This window comes from Peromyscus californicus, unplaced genomic scaffold, assembly GCF_007827085.1.
Source record: "Peromyscus californicus insignis strain IS unplaced genomic scaffold, ASM782708v3 Scaffold_6__1_contigs__length_162567912, whole genome shotgun sequence".
NCBI classification, from domain to species: Eukaryota; Metazoa; Chordata; class Mammalia; order Rodentia; family Cricetidae; genus Peromyscus; species Peromyscus californicus.
In genome coordinates this window covers 133268599-133285454 of record NW_026294584.1, presented here as the reverse complement: position 1 = coordinate 133285454, position 16856 = coordinate 133268599, and the positions used below count along the sequence as shown (strand labels likewise).

Here is a 16856-nt window from a genome sequence, read left to right as displayed (position 1 = left end):
GCAAGTTTCCTACCTGTGCTTAGTATACATTCCCACAGTCTCCTGTATATTCTAACTCATCAGGGAGAAGTCAAGGATAATCCATGCTTACATTGCTGTCTAGAATCACTTCTTGACATTTCCTCAGAGGATGCAAAGGAAACAGACTAGTAATGGCTGCCAAGAGCCAGGCTCAGGTTCTGGCAAGAGATGCAGCATCAAGCAGAGGACTTATTTCATGTTACAGTGAGTCATGTGGACACTACGTGTAATGGATAGAGCAAGTGGAGTCTGAAGGTGGTGTGGATGTTGTAGGAGAGTTTGGTTTTCATTCTCTTAATTGTTTTTCATCATTTTTCAATTAAGGTAGCATTTTATTGAAGGATGTGTAGGTTCTCAAGAGAACCACGGCTGAAATGTGCCTGGTTGAGGAAGGAACATTGCAGAGAGGTTTTTTTCATCCCTCTATATACAGATTTTTAATGGGTATATTTAATATAGATTTAAACATTAAGTGTGGATCAATTGATATAAGGTTTTATTTGTTTGCTTATTTTGTTTTGGATTATTTTGCTAGGATCACAACTTTAATTGTTGGTCTTTAGGACAGTAGACTGCCATAGTTTTTTTTTTTTTTAATTAAGCATATGATTAACATTCTTGCATTGAGTACCAACAGTTAAGGATAGCCAAGATTTTTGTGATAAAGTGTACTGAAAGTCTCAGTGAAAGATACAGAAATATGATTGTTAGGGGTCCCACATATAAATATAAAACACAAGTGATGTTAGATGTTAAAGCAGAAAACCTATGTGTAAATGAAACACCTAGAAATAAAGACAGGCTTAAACACACAGTATAGAAAAATACGTACACTGAGGGCTTCACAGTAACCAGGATGTGAACAGATGGCATATGAGGCAGAATATAGGAAGAGCTTGGGGTCAACCACGGTTGGACTCTGCCAAACCTGCTTCTTCCTTTGTTACAGTTCTCAGATAGTCTGCGTATTTAAAAACTGTTCAACTGCTCCTGGGTGAATTTTCTGTTCCTTGGATAACAGCTCAGATAACTTCCACCTGCTAGTATTACAGCATGTTTGGAGTTTATTTCACCTTTTCCAGCATGCTTTCCCACAGCATTTCAGAAAACTGTTCCTGTAAATAGAGGGGAAGAACAGAACCTCTAGAACCTGGACTTTCAGACTGTCCTTTCGGACCTGAAGTAGTGGGTGTTTCTAGAACTCTCATTTGTTTGGCGTCTAATGGGGACCTCCTCCAGCGCTGTGTGAGGCATCAGGCTCACTGTGTCTCGTTCCCACCCAGTGCAGTTCACCCTCTAAAAGCCCTTGGCTGCTGGTCTTTGCTGCCACTTTGCTTGTTTTCATTGTTTGTTGGGCTCACCTTTTCAATAGTGTGACTTCTGAATCAGCCACTCTAGTTTCCTATGAATTGCATTTTACTCCAACCTTTTTGTGTCTGGTTTTGAAGTTTATATTTATAGTGTTTTAAATATTATAACCAGTTCCCCATCCCTGCTTCCACAGCAGCATATTTGTTTTTTATCCTCAAACCTGGATGCTAAAGAAAATATGTTGGATTCAATTTTTACCAGGAAATAATCTACTTTTTTAAAAAATAATTTATTTTTATTTTATGTGCATTGTTATTTTGCCTGCATGTATAGTTGTGTGAGAGTATCAGATCTTGGAGTTATAGACAGGTGTGAGCTGCCATGCGGATGCTGGGAATTGAACCCAGGTTCTCTAGAAGAGCAGCCAGTGTTCTTAACCACTGAGTCATCTCTCCAGTCCCAGGAAACTGAATCTAAAACAAAGCACTTAACCATAGAGTAGAAAATTTCTGTTAAAGTCCACACATCCATCAGAAATGTGTTAAGATATTTCAGCTTCCCAAGTCCCTCCTCTGCTTTGTGGAGGGACTTTTCCTCTGTGTGTTTTCTCACCCCTAGCAAAAACCTTGCTTAAAAAAGAAAGACAAGTATTAAGATTCATAAGGTGTGGTGATTTTTTTCTCATTTGTAGAAAGGAAATGGAAAGTGGATGACCTATTAGAGAGCAGCCAGGAAAATCAAGATGAACATTTTTGGCCGTTCATGCTCACCAACAAGATCATACACGTAGAAGGTGGTGGTACCACAAGAAAAACTTCCAGTCTAGAAATGGACCCTGTTTCTTCAAAAAGTTTTCTGCTCAAAATATGTGACTCATGTGAAATGAATTTAAAGAATATTTCAGGTGTAATTATTAGTAAAAAGAACTATTCCAGAAAGAAGCTGAATGAGTTTAATGTAGGGGAGAAATCACTCCCTAATAATAGGCATGAGAAAATTCCTGTAGGAGCAAAATCCTATAAATATAATGAGAAACCAAATGGCCTCAGCCTTTGCCAGGCTCTCACTCAGTCGGTTTCTGATCAGCCTTTTGAGTACAATGAAGATGGACAAGGCTTCAGTGAGGAAGTGGCCCTTTGTACGAATCAGCACTCTCAGCTAGGGGAGATGCTTTATAAACACACTGAATGTGGAAGAACTTTCGTTGATGGTCTGAAGCTCAGTGTGTCTCCGAAACCTCATTTGCATATGGAGCCACATGAATGCAGTATTTGTAGAAAGTCCTTTTATGTGGATCTACAGTTTGGACATCAGAGAGCTCTTCTTCCGAGAAACAATCCTTGTGAGCGTAATGAATATGAGGAAATCTTCCGTGATGGTTCAGCTCACATTGTTCATCAGGAAGCTTACCCAAGAAAGATTGCCCCAGAGTACAAAGTGAGTAGCAAAACTTGGGGAAAGTCAGCTCTCTTTAGACATCAGATAGTACAGATGGGGGGAAAACCCTATGAATACCATGAAAATGGGAAAATTTTCAGCAAGAAATCACATCCCACCCAGTCTCGAAGAGCTCACTTGGGAGAAAAAACCTTTGAATGTGGTGAGTGTGGTAAAATGTTTTGGGAGAAATCAAACCTTACCCAACACCAGAGAACACACACAGGAGAGAAACCATATGAATGTACTGAATGTGGGAAAGCCTTTTGCCAAAAACCACACCTTACCAACCACCAGCGAACACATACGGGAGAAAAACCCTATGAATGTAAGCAGTGTGGGAAAACATTCTGCGTCAAGTCAAACCTTACTGAGCATCAAAGAACACACACAGGGGAGAGGCCCTATGAGTGTAATGCGTGTCGGAAATCCTTCTGCCACAGGTCAGCCCTCACTGTCCATCAGAGAACACATACAGGGGAGAAACCATTTATATGCAATGAGTGTGGGAAGTCATTTTGTGTGAAGTCAAACCTGATTGTACATCAAAGAACGCACACAGGGGAGAAACCCTACAAATGTAATGAATGTGGGAAAATGTTCTGTGAAAAATCAGCTCTTACCAAACACCAGAGGACTCACACAGGGGAGAAGCCCTATGAGTGTAATGTGTGTGGGAAGACCTTCAGTCAGAGGTCAGTGCTCACCAAGCATCAGAGAATTCACACGAGGATGAAGGCTCTTTCAGCATCCTGAATGTCCACCTTGCTTATGCCTGTCAAGTCGGTTGTATAGTTTTTAAAATGAGCTTCGAGACTGCCAAAGAATGCCACAGAGTACCAGAAAATGCCATTTTGTTGAAATATATGAAAGCTTTTAAGAAAATAAAAACTTTCATTAGAAAGATTGTATTGAAGGGAAATCATTCATATAAACAATATGGTTAAAAAATCTATAGAGTTTAAATTGTGTAGTGTCTTCCAAATGTGTTTCAAAATGTATTTTAAATATAATGGGTAATATTAATTTTACTTGTATTCATAAGAGTGTATGAAACTTAAAAGTGAGTGACAATAACATTAAACATATATGTAAAGAACATCTGATGTTTATAGACCTTGTGTGAGTATGCTAATGTAACATTTATGTAAATTAGGAAGTGCTTGATTTATGTATTGGAACCCAGTAAGGATGTGAGGAAAAAATATGAACCCTTAGTGTAATAACTATAATAGTATACTTTCCATATACTAAGTACCACCAGTGTCTTTGTAGGTTGATAAGATTATGTATGTTTATGGACATATGTGTGAATGTGGGTCTATATGTTTGCATATGTAAATATGTTTATATGCATGTACCTATACACGAATGGTGATGTCATAAGGGCAGCTCACACCAACTTAAAAGTGCTGATAATTGTTAAAATTTCAGGAATTTTGTGAATACATTGTTTAAAATTAGTGAAGTTACAGGTAAATTGTATTGAGAGCAAAGGAAATAAATAGCACTCACCTTTCCTAGTAATTTGCTGTCTTTCACTGTTATCTTTGCTGCTACCATTGGCCTTCATGCTGAGAGCGCTGTAGAATGGGTACCACTGCTCATCTCTCCCGGACTCCACCACATCCATCCCACTCTCATGGTGGTAGCTTGGCCTTAGAACATTTACACTGGGGAAACTGGCAGAGCGTGTGTCAGGGCATTGACCTTCTCAGAGAAGCTGTGTGTATATAAACTCTAAGGCAGATTTAAAGTATAAGCCAGCCATCTTTCCATTTCCTAAAACAAATAAGTGGCTATGTCCATCATTACCAAACTGCCTCTATAGTAAAGAAACCACAAGATGGTTTATTGAGCCTTTTAATTACCTCAGAATTGTCCAGTTCTAAATATTTCCATTTTCTTGATAGATTGGTCAGTATGTATTTCAAATGTCATTCTCTCTCTCTCTCTCTCTCTCTCTCTCTCTCTCTCTCTCTCTCTCTGTCTCTGTCTCTCTCTCTCTCTCTCTCTCTCTCTCTCACACACACACACACACACACACACACACACACACACATACACACACACACAAAAAAAAACATTATCACATACTTTTCACTATTCTGGACCATAAATAAGTATGGCCATTATTACCAAACTACCCAATTGGTGAAGAAATCATACATATTTCTAAGGGTTTTTCTTAGCTACCTCTGTGTCGATTGTATAAATGCTGTTAATTAAAAATGGTATTTACATGACTTAACATGAGTTGTCAATGGTAATGCTGCACTCTAAAAAATATGATAGTGTATAATAAAATGCTCATTTTATACCCTTGATATATTCAGTGTGTAACTATTGAGGCATGTACCCATAGTTCTGTGTAATTCAGTAACTATATACTTGTATTTAGAACTATAGACTTCTGTATAGTGTCTCTACCTCCTTTGTTCTATTCCCAATACCTCCTGGAAACACATTGATCAGTAGTTTAAGAGCTGCTACTCACCTTCTTTGCTGAGCTGAGTTTTATTTCTTTTTCCTCCTCCCCAGATGGTTTGGGGAATAAATCCAGATTAGTCAGAGCTAATCATGACAACTCCATTTTGACAATTTTGTTGAAGTTAGAGAATGCTATGTAATACTGGAATAGATCTCGGTGATGAAGTCATAAAATGAGACGGTATAAGAGACATGAAAAGAGATCATACCTTTTGGATGCATTTATTTACAGCTGTATATGACGCTGGCATATAGTCTGGTCTGGAAGGGCAGTGACCCAAGGATGGCAGTGCACACACCGTAAAAAGCTGACCCGATATGATGTCGCTGAGCTGTTTAGCCCTCTACACTACTTTCTTCTGGGACTTTGTATGATTTTCAACAGTACCTGTTACTTGTTTATTATTAGGTCTGTCTGATACTTAGAGTTGAAGGCATTCCAGCTAATAACTGAGGTCACTTTTCCAAGTGCTAACATTCCGTACAGTGGTTTTTGGGAAAATCTCTTTTCATCATTTGATGCACGGATGGATGCTTTTTAAAGCCACAGGTCTTTTTGGTGGAAAATAGAATGCCTCAAATAAAAAAGATATTAATGGTAGACTAACTCTAGTAATGTGGTCCAGGAACAAGGGATATTGAAACACACCTAGACTAGTGCCTACAGGTAGCCATTTTCATTCTGACAAGAATGTAAACTGAATTAGCATATCCCGGTTCAAGCTAATGTCATTGAGGAGATACTGTTACTACAAAAATTATGGCACCAAATTGCTAGTACCTTATTTTGAAGAACTCAGCCAGATGCAACTGCAGGTGAGCCCAGAGAAGAGTGGAGGGAGAGTCTAGGTAGCAAAAATGTAGAATGAGCAGCTTATTGGTTTTCATTTCTGTAAATTCCTAAACTCTCAGCATTGGAAATAAAGCTATTGTACTAATTGAAACAATTATTTTTCTTTGTGTTGTGCTTTCATATGAGTAAAATTTGATATGAATAAATTCCTTTTGAAATCACCTACTACTAATGGGTTGAGGTTACCCACTTTTCCTCATCCTTCAGTGAAGCCATTTTCACTGAGGTCCATTTCTTTCCCCCAAGATCAAACCATCCTTCTGATAACTTTTCCTATTTTCATTTTTCTTTGTGGCATTTAAAATCACCATATCCTTTGCAAATGTACTGTGTGTGTGAAGAGCTGACTTTGAATAGACTGAAGTACAAAGGGATTTTCTTGACACAACTCTGGGAAGAAACAACATAAACTTGATCTATTAAAACCACTCAAAGCCCTCTATGATGAGATCTAACTGGCTTACTTTGGAACAAATGAATACTCTAATACTTCCAGTTGGGATAAAGGCCTACTCTGTGATCACAGGGATAAAGTCTATAACTAATGTGCTAATTATTTGGGTCGGGGAGGGGGTTGTTCAACTTGATAAAAGCAAGAGTCATCTGGGAAGAGGGAACTTTAACTGAGAAAATGCCTCCATCAAACTGACGCTTTCTTGGTTAATGATTGATGTGGGAGGCCCAGCTCATTGTGAGTGATGCCAACCCTGGTGTGGCCCTGGGGTATATAAGAAAGCACGCTGAGCAAGCCATGGGGAGCAAGCCAGTAAGCAACACTCCTCCATGGCCTCTGCTTTAGTTCCTGCCTCAACTTCCTGATCTGACTTCCCTTAGACTATAATTGGGATATGTCAGCCAAATAAATCCTTTCCTTCCCAAGTTGCTTCTTGTCATAGTTTTTTATCACAGCAATAGAAAAACAAGGACCAAAATGTTGAAAAGTTGCATGGAACACAGCAAGACAATAGCAACACCACATTGTATCTGAGGACATGATGATAATACCATCCATAGCTAACCAACAAGACAAAGGGTCAATCAGCTAAACAGTGCAGACACATCACCGATTTTTTAGGGGAAAATGCAAAGAGGCTTACTTCACACAACATATGACAAGGAACGTCACAGAGATACATTGTAAATAAAGCATTTTAACATAATGTCTGCTTCAAACACATCAAAAGATAGGCACACCTGCTATAAGACAAAACAGGTTAACAAATTCAGAAAATTTGAAATAACTATGCATCCTATATGTCCATAATGCAGTAACACTTAAAATAGACAGCAGACAAATCTCTAGTAAGTAAAAAACCCCAATGGAGATTAAACAACTCTTTATTGAACGGTGAATGGGCTGAAAAAGAAATGAAGAAATAACAATTCCTGGGACTAAATGAAAATAGGAACAAAATGCAACAAAACCTCTGGGACACATTGAAAACCTCCTGCAAGGGAAATTCATAGCTCCAAGTGCCTAGATTAAGAAACAGAAAGCCAGGAGGTGGTGGTGCACGCCTTTAATCCCAGTATTTGGGAGGCAGAGGCAAGTGAATCTCTGTGAGTTCAAGGCCATCCTGGTCTACAGAACAAGTTCAAGAACAGTCAAGGCTACACAGAGAAACCTTGTCTAGAAAAATAAAAAAAAAGAAAAGAAAAATAAGCCAGAAAAAGAACAAATATAAATGACTTAATGATGCACTCAAAAAAATTGAAAAACAAGAACAAATCAAACCCAAATTTAGTAGACAGCAAGACCAATAATGAAATCAGCGCAGAGGCAGGCATGGTGGCACACACCTATAACCCTAGCACTTGGAAGGCAGAGGCAGGCGGATCTCTGTGAGTTCGAGGAAAGCCTGGTACACATTGAGGATTCTAGGCCAGTTAGAGTTACATAGTGAGACCTTATGTTTTTTTAATGCAGAAATTAATGAAATAGAAACAAAAAATACAAAGAATTGCTGGGTGGTGGTGGCACACACCTTTAATTCCAGCACTCAGGAGGCAGAGGCAGGCAGATCTCTGTGAGTTCGAGGCCAGCTTGGTCTACAGAGTAAGTTCCAGGACAGCCAATTCTACATAGAGAAACCCTGTCTCAACCTGCCCCCCAATATAAAGAATTAACAATTCTAAGAGCTAGTTCTTAAGTAAAATAAACAGAGTCAATAGAACTTTGGCCCTAACAAAAAGAAAGAGATAGGGTGCTGGAGGTGTGGCTCAGTGGTTAAGAGCACGGGCTGCTCTTCCAGGGGACCTGGTTTGATTCCCAGCACCCACATGGCAGCTCGCAACCATCTGTAACTCCAGTCTCAGGGGACTTAACGTCCCTCTCCTGGCCTGTGAGGGTACCAGGCAAACACTTGCTGCACTAACACAGATGCAGACAAAACATCCATACAAATTAAATAAATTAATATTAGGGCGGTGGTGGCACACGCCTTTAATCCCAGCACTCAGGAGGCAGAGCCAGGCAGATCTTTGTAGTGGTATTGTGTTCCCCAAAATATTGTGCATGCTAATAAACTTATCTGGGGTCAGAGAAGAGAACAGCCACAATATTAAACATAGAGGATAGGCAGTGGTAGGACACGCCTTTAATCCTAGCATTCCAGAGGCAGAAATCCCTCTGGATCTCTGTGAGTTCAAGGCCACATTGGAAACAGCCAGGCATGATGACACACGCCTTTAATCCCAGGGAGTGATGGCAGAAAGCAGAAAGATATATAAGGTATGAGGACCAGAAACTAGAAGCTTTTGGCTGGTTAAGCTTCTAGGCTTTTGAGCAGCAGTTCATTCTGGATGAGGACTCAGAGGTTTCCAGTCTGAGGAAACAGAATTGGCTGAGGAATTGGCAAGGTGAGGTAGCTGTGGCTTGTTGTGCTTCTCTGACCTTCCAGCATTCACCCCAATACCTTGCTCCAGGTTTGATTTTATTAATAAGACTCTTTAAGATTCATGCTACAGATCTTTGTGAGTTCGAGGCCAGTCTGGTCTACAGATCGAGATCCAGGAAAAGCACAAAGCTACACAGAGAAACCCTGTCTCAAAAAACCAAAAAGAAAAAAAAGAAAGAAAGACCCAAATTGACAATCAGAAACAAATAGGGAAACATTACAACAGACTCCAGAGAAATTCATTGTATTATAAGAAAATGCAAAAAGAAAAAGAAAATACTAGAAAAACTTGTTCTCCATTAAGTTGTAACATCTAAAAGAAATGGATAAACCATCAAAGGTAAACCAAGAAATGATCAACAATCTCAACAGACCTGTAACACAAGGAGACCGAAACAGTAATGGAAGGTCTATGACTAAAAGAATCCCAGGCCTACATGTCTTTACAGTAGAACGCTACCAGACTTTCTTGGAAGATCCATAGCTAATACATAACTATATTATCCAAAAAAGCAGAAATAGAAGGAGCATCCAAAAATTCCTTTTATGAAGCCAGTATTACTCTAATACCCATTCTAGGAAAAGATAAAACCAAATAATAATAATAATAATAATAATAATAATAATAATAATAATAATAATAAAAAAAAACAACCTAAGGCCAATATCCCTGAAGAATATGAATTCAAAAATCTTCAATAAAATATTTGCAAACAGAGAGGCCTTCCCGGTGCCCCTTGGCCCCAGGTGGGCAGGAAGACAGCTACGTGCCCACCTGGGTGGTCAGGTGCCACCACGATGAACAGATGTGTGGTAGAGAAGTTGGAGAGAAGGAGAAGCTTAGTGGTTTGTGCACTGTGGAGAGAAGGGGAACTGAAGGCAGTGGATTACTCTGCCACCTGGGCATATGATGTCTGGGTCTGTAATGCCACCCAGGATCATGTCTGGTTCCATGGCCCTACTCAAGCTGGGGTCTGTGTTGATGTCCCTGACCCATGTTACTTCCAAAGGCCATGCAGATGCCTGAGGTCTAGGCTGCCACCTGAGGCCATGTTGGTGTCTGAGGTCCACACAGTTGCCCGGGTCCATACCGATCTGAGTGACCTGTGCAGCCACCCAGGGCCATGGTGATGTCTGGGTCTGTGGTCCTACCATAACCTGCTCTGTGTTGATGCCCATGACTGTGTTACCACTGGGGGCCATGGGAGAGCTGGCCCTGGTGACCTGGGCACTAAAGAACTTGTCCTGCCCCTCACTGGCCGCCTCATCAGGAGAGCAACCCCTCTTCCAGAACTGGTCCCAGTTTCATGGGCACAGGAAAGCTGGCCCCAACCTTTGACAACCCTGGGAGAACTGCCCCCTCCCTGCCACAGGCCACCGAAAAGAGAAAGTTGGCTCCTGTAGCATGGACAAAGGAGAGCTGGCCCTGACCATTGCCTGAGGGGGGGCAGTCCTGGTGGAGGCCCTAACTGACCAACTCAGCTACCACCCAGGCCCTTGTCCAGGGCTTTGAATTGGCCCACCCCAGCATCTACCCCATCTATGACCTGGTGGATCACCTGAAGGGAGGAGTCCTGAGGAACCATAGCCACAGGAGCGTTGTGACTGGGGCAACAGCAGGATACCTGAGAGAAGTTTCAGTGAGGGCCCAGTACTGGTGGTGTAGCAGAAGCCAGAGGCCTTGAACCAGGTCAACAAATCATTGCAATGAACTTTGCAAAGAAAGCTGTTTGGACAAAAGGGTCTACAGCTTGACACACAGCAGCTCCCAAGGCCACTATGACAAAACAATATATGATGGGGAGCCAGGAAAGATGGAGGAGTGAATTTATTTCTTTTCTTTTTCTTTCTTTTTGGGGAGAGGCTATTATTGTTGACCATTTCTAGAAGTTTCCTGGTTGGATTTTTGGAAACTCTTCTGTAAATCATATCATCTGTAAATAGGGAGAAATTTATTTCCTTTTTCCTGTTTGTATTCCCTTAGTTTCCTTTTCTTTTCTTTTTCACCCAGTTAGTGCTTCAAGCCTAATATTAAAAAGAAGGGACAGAGGACAGCCCTGCCTCACTCCTGATTCTAATGAGATTGTTTTACATCCCTCCACTTACGATGATTTTGGCTGTGGATTTCTCATATATGTCCTTTATTAGGTTGAAGTATGTTCACTCTAGTCCTATTGTCTATGACTTTTATCATGAGGCATGTTGGATTTTATCAAAGGCTTTTTTTTTGCATCTACTGAGATGATCATGTGATTCTGTAAGTCTATTTATTTGATTTATTATATTTATTGACATGTATGCTGACCAACTCTGCATTCTGGAATAAAATCTTAAGAAAATTTTTAGAGTCAAAATAAAACCAAAGAATTATGAGATTGGTGGTAAGAGAATAGTCCCTTAATTTTGGTTTTTCTTCTGTCCCATATCAAGTGGTTCCTCTGACATGAGACAGAGATTTTGGATTTTCCTATAACAAGCATGCTTGGATCAGGGAAGGAGAGAGCCACACTCCAACTCCAAAGCCAGCTTTAATTTTTAACTGAACTGGGACTACAAAAAGACCATTTGGCTTCTCTGTACAGCACAACAGAAACAAACACTTGGGAAGATTTATGAATTTTATCTTGTTGGAAATGTGCTATACCATTAGGCCAATTAACTCTTTTTCTTGGGACTTTTTTTGTGTTGATGATTTGTCCTTTTTCTTCAGATGTCTCATTTGTCCAGTGCTCTTTAGATTCCTTAGTTGGATGCCTTTATTCTCCTGGAAAGACAAAAACAAAACCTGGCCCCAACCCTAACTTTGGGGAGTTTCCTTTCTGACAGGTTATATCTGATCAAATGAAAAGCATTTGTTAGTCTTATAAGGCAGTTTAGATTGAATGGTCACACTGTTTGATGAACTATCTAATCAAGAGGTCTCTCGTGTTCAAATCTAATTTTTATCAGTTTTGGTGGTATATATTTTTTCTTCTGTGGAAACAAAAGCAAAACCTATTCCACAATGTAACACATATCCTGGTTTCCATTCTGAGGTCAGCACATCTTTAAAGTATATAGGTTGATTTAATTCAGCAGTTTTTTCTATTATCCATTATCTCTTCGCAGCTGTCATTTCTTTCTCATTAGCATTTAAAATTTTTCAAATTAATAAAGCATTGTGCAATTTATCTCTGGGGGTCTTTATTACCCCTTTCTGTTTATTTAGCATATCTTTTAAAGTGTGATTAGATCTTTCTATACTTACTTGCCCTGTAGGATTGTGTGGTATACCTGTAATATATTTTTATGATGTAATATGCAAAAAATGTTTCATTTTACTGGACACATAGGCTGGAGCATTGTCAGTCTTAATTTGTACAGGTATCCCCATGATGGCCATAACTTCTAATAAATGTGTAATTATAGAATCAGCCTTTTCAGAACTCAAAGCAGTTGCCCATTGAAATCCTGAATATGTATGTATGGGATGGTGTACATATTTAAATTTTCCAAACTCTGCAAAATGAAACACAACCATTTGTCAAATTTCGTTTCTTCCAGTACCCTTTGGGTTACTTTCTGCAGGTAGTGGAGTTTGGTTATACAAAAGACAAGTAGGACATTTCCTCATAATTTTCTTGGTTTGTTGCCAAGTGATGGAAACATCTTCCACCCCATAATAACACAGAATGTACATTCCCTTCCAGAAGTGAGGAATGGGGAGCATCGGGAGGAAATACTGGACCAAAGCAAAACCGAAACAAGTAGGGCAAACCCCAAATCCTATCTATAGCTCTGTGTGTCCAGTATCTGCTGGTATGGATTCACAACACGCCCCCATGGTTGGGCATGGTCACGCATGCCCGGCGGGACCTAGTAACTTTTGCCTAGTCATTTCTGGGTCAAAACGTCTCGCATGACCAGGACCCCGTGGCTTTGCATGGTTGCGTAAAGCGCGCAGTGCAACCATGTGATCTGCGCACATGCGTGGAATAGCCACATGGGCCTGTGTGTGCAGGTGCCACCCAGCCTTTATAAGCCGGGGCCATGATTCCTGGCCCAACTTCACTCACGTGTCTTTCCACAGGCCTGTGCACATCTGTCCCTCTCCCTTATCTTAATAAAACTCTTGTTAGTGGATTCTGTCATGTTTCGTGTCGTTTCCTCGAAGGGTAAGAGTGCCACAAAAAAACCCAACATCTGTGACTTCAGTTTTAAAGGATTTGGACAGCTCACTACTCTTGCCTTGTTGCTTTCAACATGATATCTCTCTCTTGGGCTGGCTGCCTTCCCTGTATACAGTTCTTCTTGGCAGATGTCTCATGGCTTTGACATGCCCAATATCTTGGAGTCTCCACCATGATCCAGCTTTACCTCCTTCATGTGGTGGTCTCTCGGTGCCCCCTGCAGGGACTCTTAACTCTGCCTGCCGTACATTGCCTTGCCCGAGTGGCTCTCTAGAGGAAAAATCCACAACCATGTCAGTGCTGCACTCTGCATACTTCCAAAGCCAGAGTACATGAGGAGGAAACTGCCAAGTTTGGCTGCCAGCTTGGGATGAACCTCCCTCCACTGCTCTAGTCATATAATCAGCAGCTATTACTATAGACGATACAGAAGGAGTACTATGGACCAAAGAGAAGGATAAATGCATGGGAGCTGTGACCACTTTTGTAAGTCCTTCACAAAAACACCATAAAGGGAAGAGGAGGAGTTGTGAAGAAGAAGGGAGTCAGCAGGAGTGGGAGGGGGACAACAGAAGATCATGGATGGTGCACACAATCAGAGTACATTGTATACAAATATGAAATCGCCAAAAGTTATACAAACACGAAACTACCTCCCAAAGCCAGATCATTCACTAGGAACAATTTCAGAGATGCTGAGATGGTTCAGTATACAGAAATTGATGAATGTAATTCCTCATATAAATGGTCCCAAAGACAGAAATAACATGATCATCTCAATGGATACCAAAACAGCCTTTGACAACATCCAAAGCCCATTCATGATAAAAAGCCCTGGAAAGAATATGGATAAGTCACAGTTTTAGTGCACAATGACTTTTAAAGGGATCTGCAAAATGGAAAAATAGATAAAGTGTCCAGAGGGTTTTGGTGTTGTTTGGTTTCCTTTTTCTTTTCTTTTCTTTCTTTCTTTCTTTCTTTCATTCGTTTTTGTTTTTGTTTTGGGTTTTTTGAGACATTTTGAGGATTTCTTTGTGTAGCTCTGGCTGTCCTGGAACTCACTATGTAGACCAGCCTGGTCTTGAACTCAGAGATCTGTCTGCCTCTACCTCCCCAGTGCTGGGATTAAAGGCATGAATCACTGTCTGGATAGAGGTTTTAATTAGTTATTTTCAGGAGTATCATGGGCAGATTGATTTCGCATTATTGATGTCTTTAAAACTATTATAAATTTGCAAAAGACCAGTGTTCACATTTCATTCTGCTGTGACGAAACACTGACCATAACCAATTTAGGGGAGTATAGAATTTTTTTTTGGCTTACACTTCAGACCACAGTCCATCATGAGAGGAAGTCGGGGCAGGGACTCAAGCAGGAACTTGAAGTAGACACCACGGAGATATGGTACTTGCTGGCTCACTCACTACACTTATGCTTACCTTGTTTTCTTATATAACACAGGACCACTTGCCCAGGGAATGGTGCTGCCCATAGTGGTCCTGGCTATCCTAAATCAGTTAACAAGCAATACTCTCCCCACACCTCATAATCATGCCTACAGGCCAATCAGATCTGGGCAAGTCCCTGATTGAGACTCATGTCTTGGGTGATCATATGACTCTAGGCTGTGTCAGGTTGACAGTGAAAGGTAACTAGGATGACTGGTCAGTTAGGACTTCCCCTAAAGGCACTAAAATAGTAAGCACATTTTTTCACAGTTAGACACACTAAAGACATTTTAGCATGATTATTTCTTTATCACAAATGGCTCTACAGAGCCCAATGGATAAGACATGGAACTCCAGAACTTTATTTTTTACAAGGCAGATGCCCAAAGGTGCTAGGAGTTAGGGTGCTAGAGGATGAAAGATGTGGCCTCTGACTTGGGGATTGTGTTCCAGGTAATCCTCAATAAAATTTTTTTCAGTTAACTGTAGGCAGATTTTTCTGTCTCACCAGCTAGCTCCCAAATAACCACAGGGAGACTTCTTATTAATTATGAAAGCTCAGGAAATAGCTTAAGCTTGTTACTTACTAGCTCTTACAACTAATGTTAAGCCATTTCTATCAATCTATGTGTGCCATGTGGCTTGTAGTCTTACCTGTCCTCTATCACGTCTTGCTCCCTCTGCATCTCCTGGTGACTCTTGTAGCCCTACCCTTCTTCTTCCCAGCATCCTCTCTGCTCTGAAAATCCTGCTTAGCTATTGGCTGTTCAGCTTTTTTATCCAAATAACAAATCTTCACAGTGTACAAAAAGATTATCCCACAACAATTAACAGTTATCTCTGGTTAAATAGACAAGTCACATATATGACACCAGATAAGTCCAATTATGGCCATTGATATTAACTTTAAAGTGTCCTAAGAAGCCTAAAATCTTTAAAGATTCTAAATTGTTTCAAAAATAACCACTTCAGTAGCTATGGGGATGGTTGCTTTATGTGTCTATAATCTTTCAGAGTATGCCTTCTAAAATTTAAAGCTTAAAGTGCTTCATTAGGCTGTTGTCATACAAACAACTGTTTACACTGACAATCTTTTTAGATGTACATTGATAACTATATTGCAGGGAGCTATCCCTGGCCGTGGATGGGTCCTATAGAGGCTGTAAGGAGTCAGCAGGGAAGAAAGTGAGCCAGGCCATGGTGGTCGGGAGAATCTTGCAGCCTGACTGACTAGCAGCCAGAGTGTTTATTTATACATAATTTAGTTACCAGGGATACATTCATGATGTTCCAAAACATAGATCATATAATTTTTGGTTTTGGACATGTGTTTCACGTTCTTTTGCTCATCTTTTAGTCATCATTAATAAACTATGACAGAACAGAGTTATCATTTCCAATCATTTTCCCTCAAGTTTTAACATCATTAATAAACAGAGTTATCATTCTTACTCATTAACCCCATAACCCAATTTTTGAGAATCTAGAGGCATATGACAGCCTGTGCTCAGGCTGGTTGCTTTGGTTGCTTCAAGGACACTAGACCAAAACAAAAATCTTCAACCACCCTGGGCATTTTGCCATGTCCCAAACAGTGTATTATTAACTCTTAGTGGTCAGAGTGCCCAGGAAAAATCCTCAGGCCAAAGCCACTGCAGTTATTATTCAAATTCTGACATAATACAATCAATGTTCACATTTATATCCTTATAGAATTTGTCTATATGTCTAATCCTGGCATTCTGTTGTTCCTTGGCCATGTGACATTGTAGTGGCTCCACATTGAGCTAACTTCTGAGGGAGGTAGGTTCTAACATCTTGTACTTTCATCATCTTTCCACTCCACACTTTGCTAATCAGTATGTCTCTATGTAGGGCAGAGTTGTATGCTACGTAATTGTCTGAGTGTACAGTGGGAAGAGCCTTGTAATCTGAACTGTGGCCAACTCCTCTAGCCCACTGGATCTTGTTGACCTTTTTAATTTTACTTTGTTTTGATTCTCTTGTTCCTATGTAAGTACAAGTACAGATGTTTCAAGAATATCTAATAGCCTCATGAAGAGACCTCTGGCTTTATGTGTCATAACCTCTAAGGCATAAGGAAGACCTTCAAGTAGATAAGGATATCTCCCTAAAAGCGGGGGGGGGGGGGGGGGGGGGGGGGGGGGGGAATAGTATGTTCAGGACTTTCCTGGGTAAGCTTAGGAGCAGCATTCCTGGGAGAAGGCA

At 40.4% G+C, this 16856-nt stretch overlaps 1 protein-coding gene across 4 annotated transcripts in view; it reads left to right on the top strand.

Annotated features, from left to right (window-relative positions):
* Nucleotides 1-6207, top strand: part of Znf248 (zinc finger protein 248) — a 34465-nt gene extending 28258 nt beyond the window's left edge. For all 4 annotated transcript variants that reach the window (XM_052719312.1, XM_052719310.1, XM_052719309.1 and 1 more), the window contains one exon: nt 2024-6207. In XM_052719312.1, coding sequence (XP_052575272.1) covers nt 2095-3525 — 1431 coding nt within the window. In that variant the 5' untranslated portion in view covers nt 2024-2094 and the 3' untranslated portion in view covers nt 3526-6207. The remainder of the gene's footprint in view (nt 1-2023) is intronic.
* Nucleotides 6208-16856: the final 10649 nt, after the last annotated feature.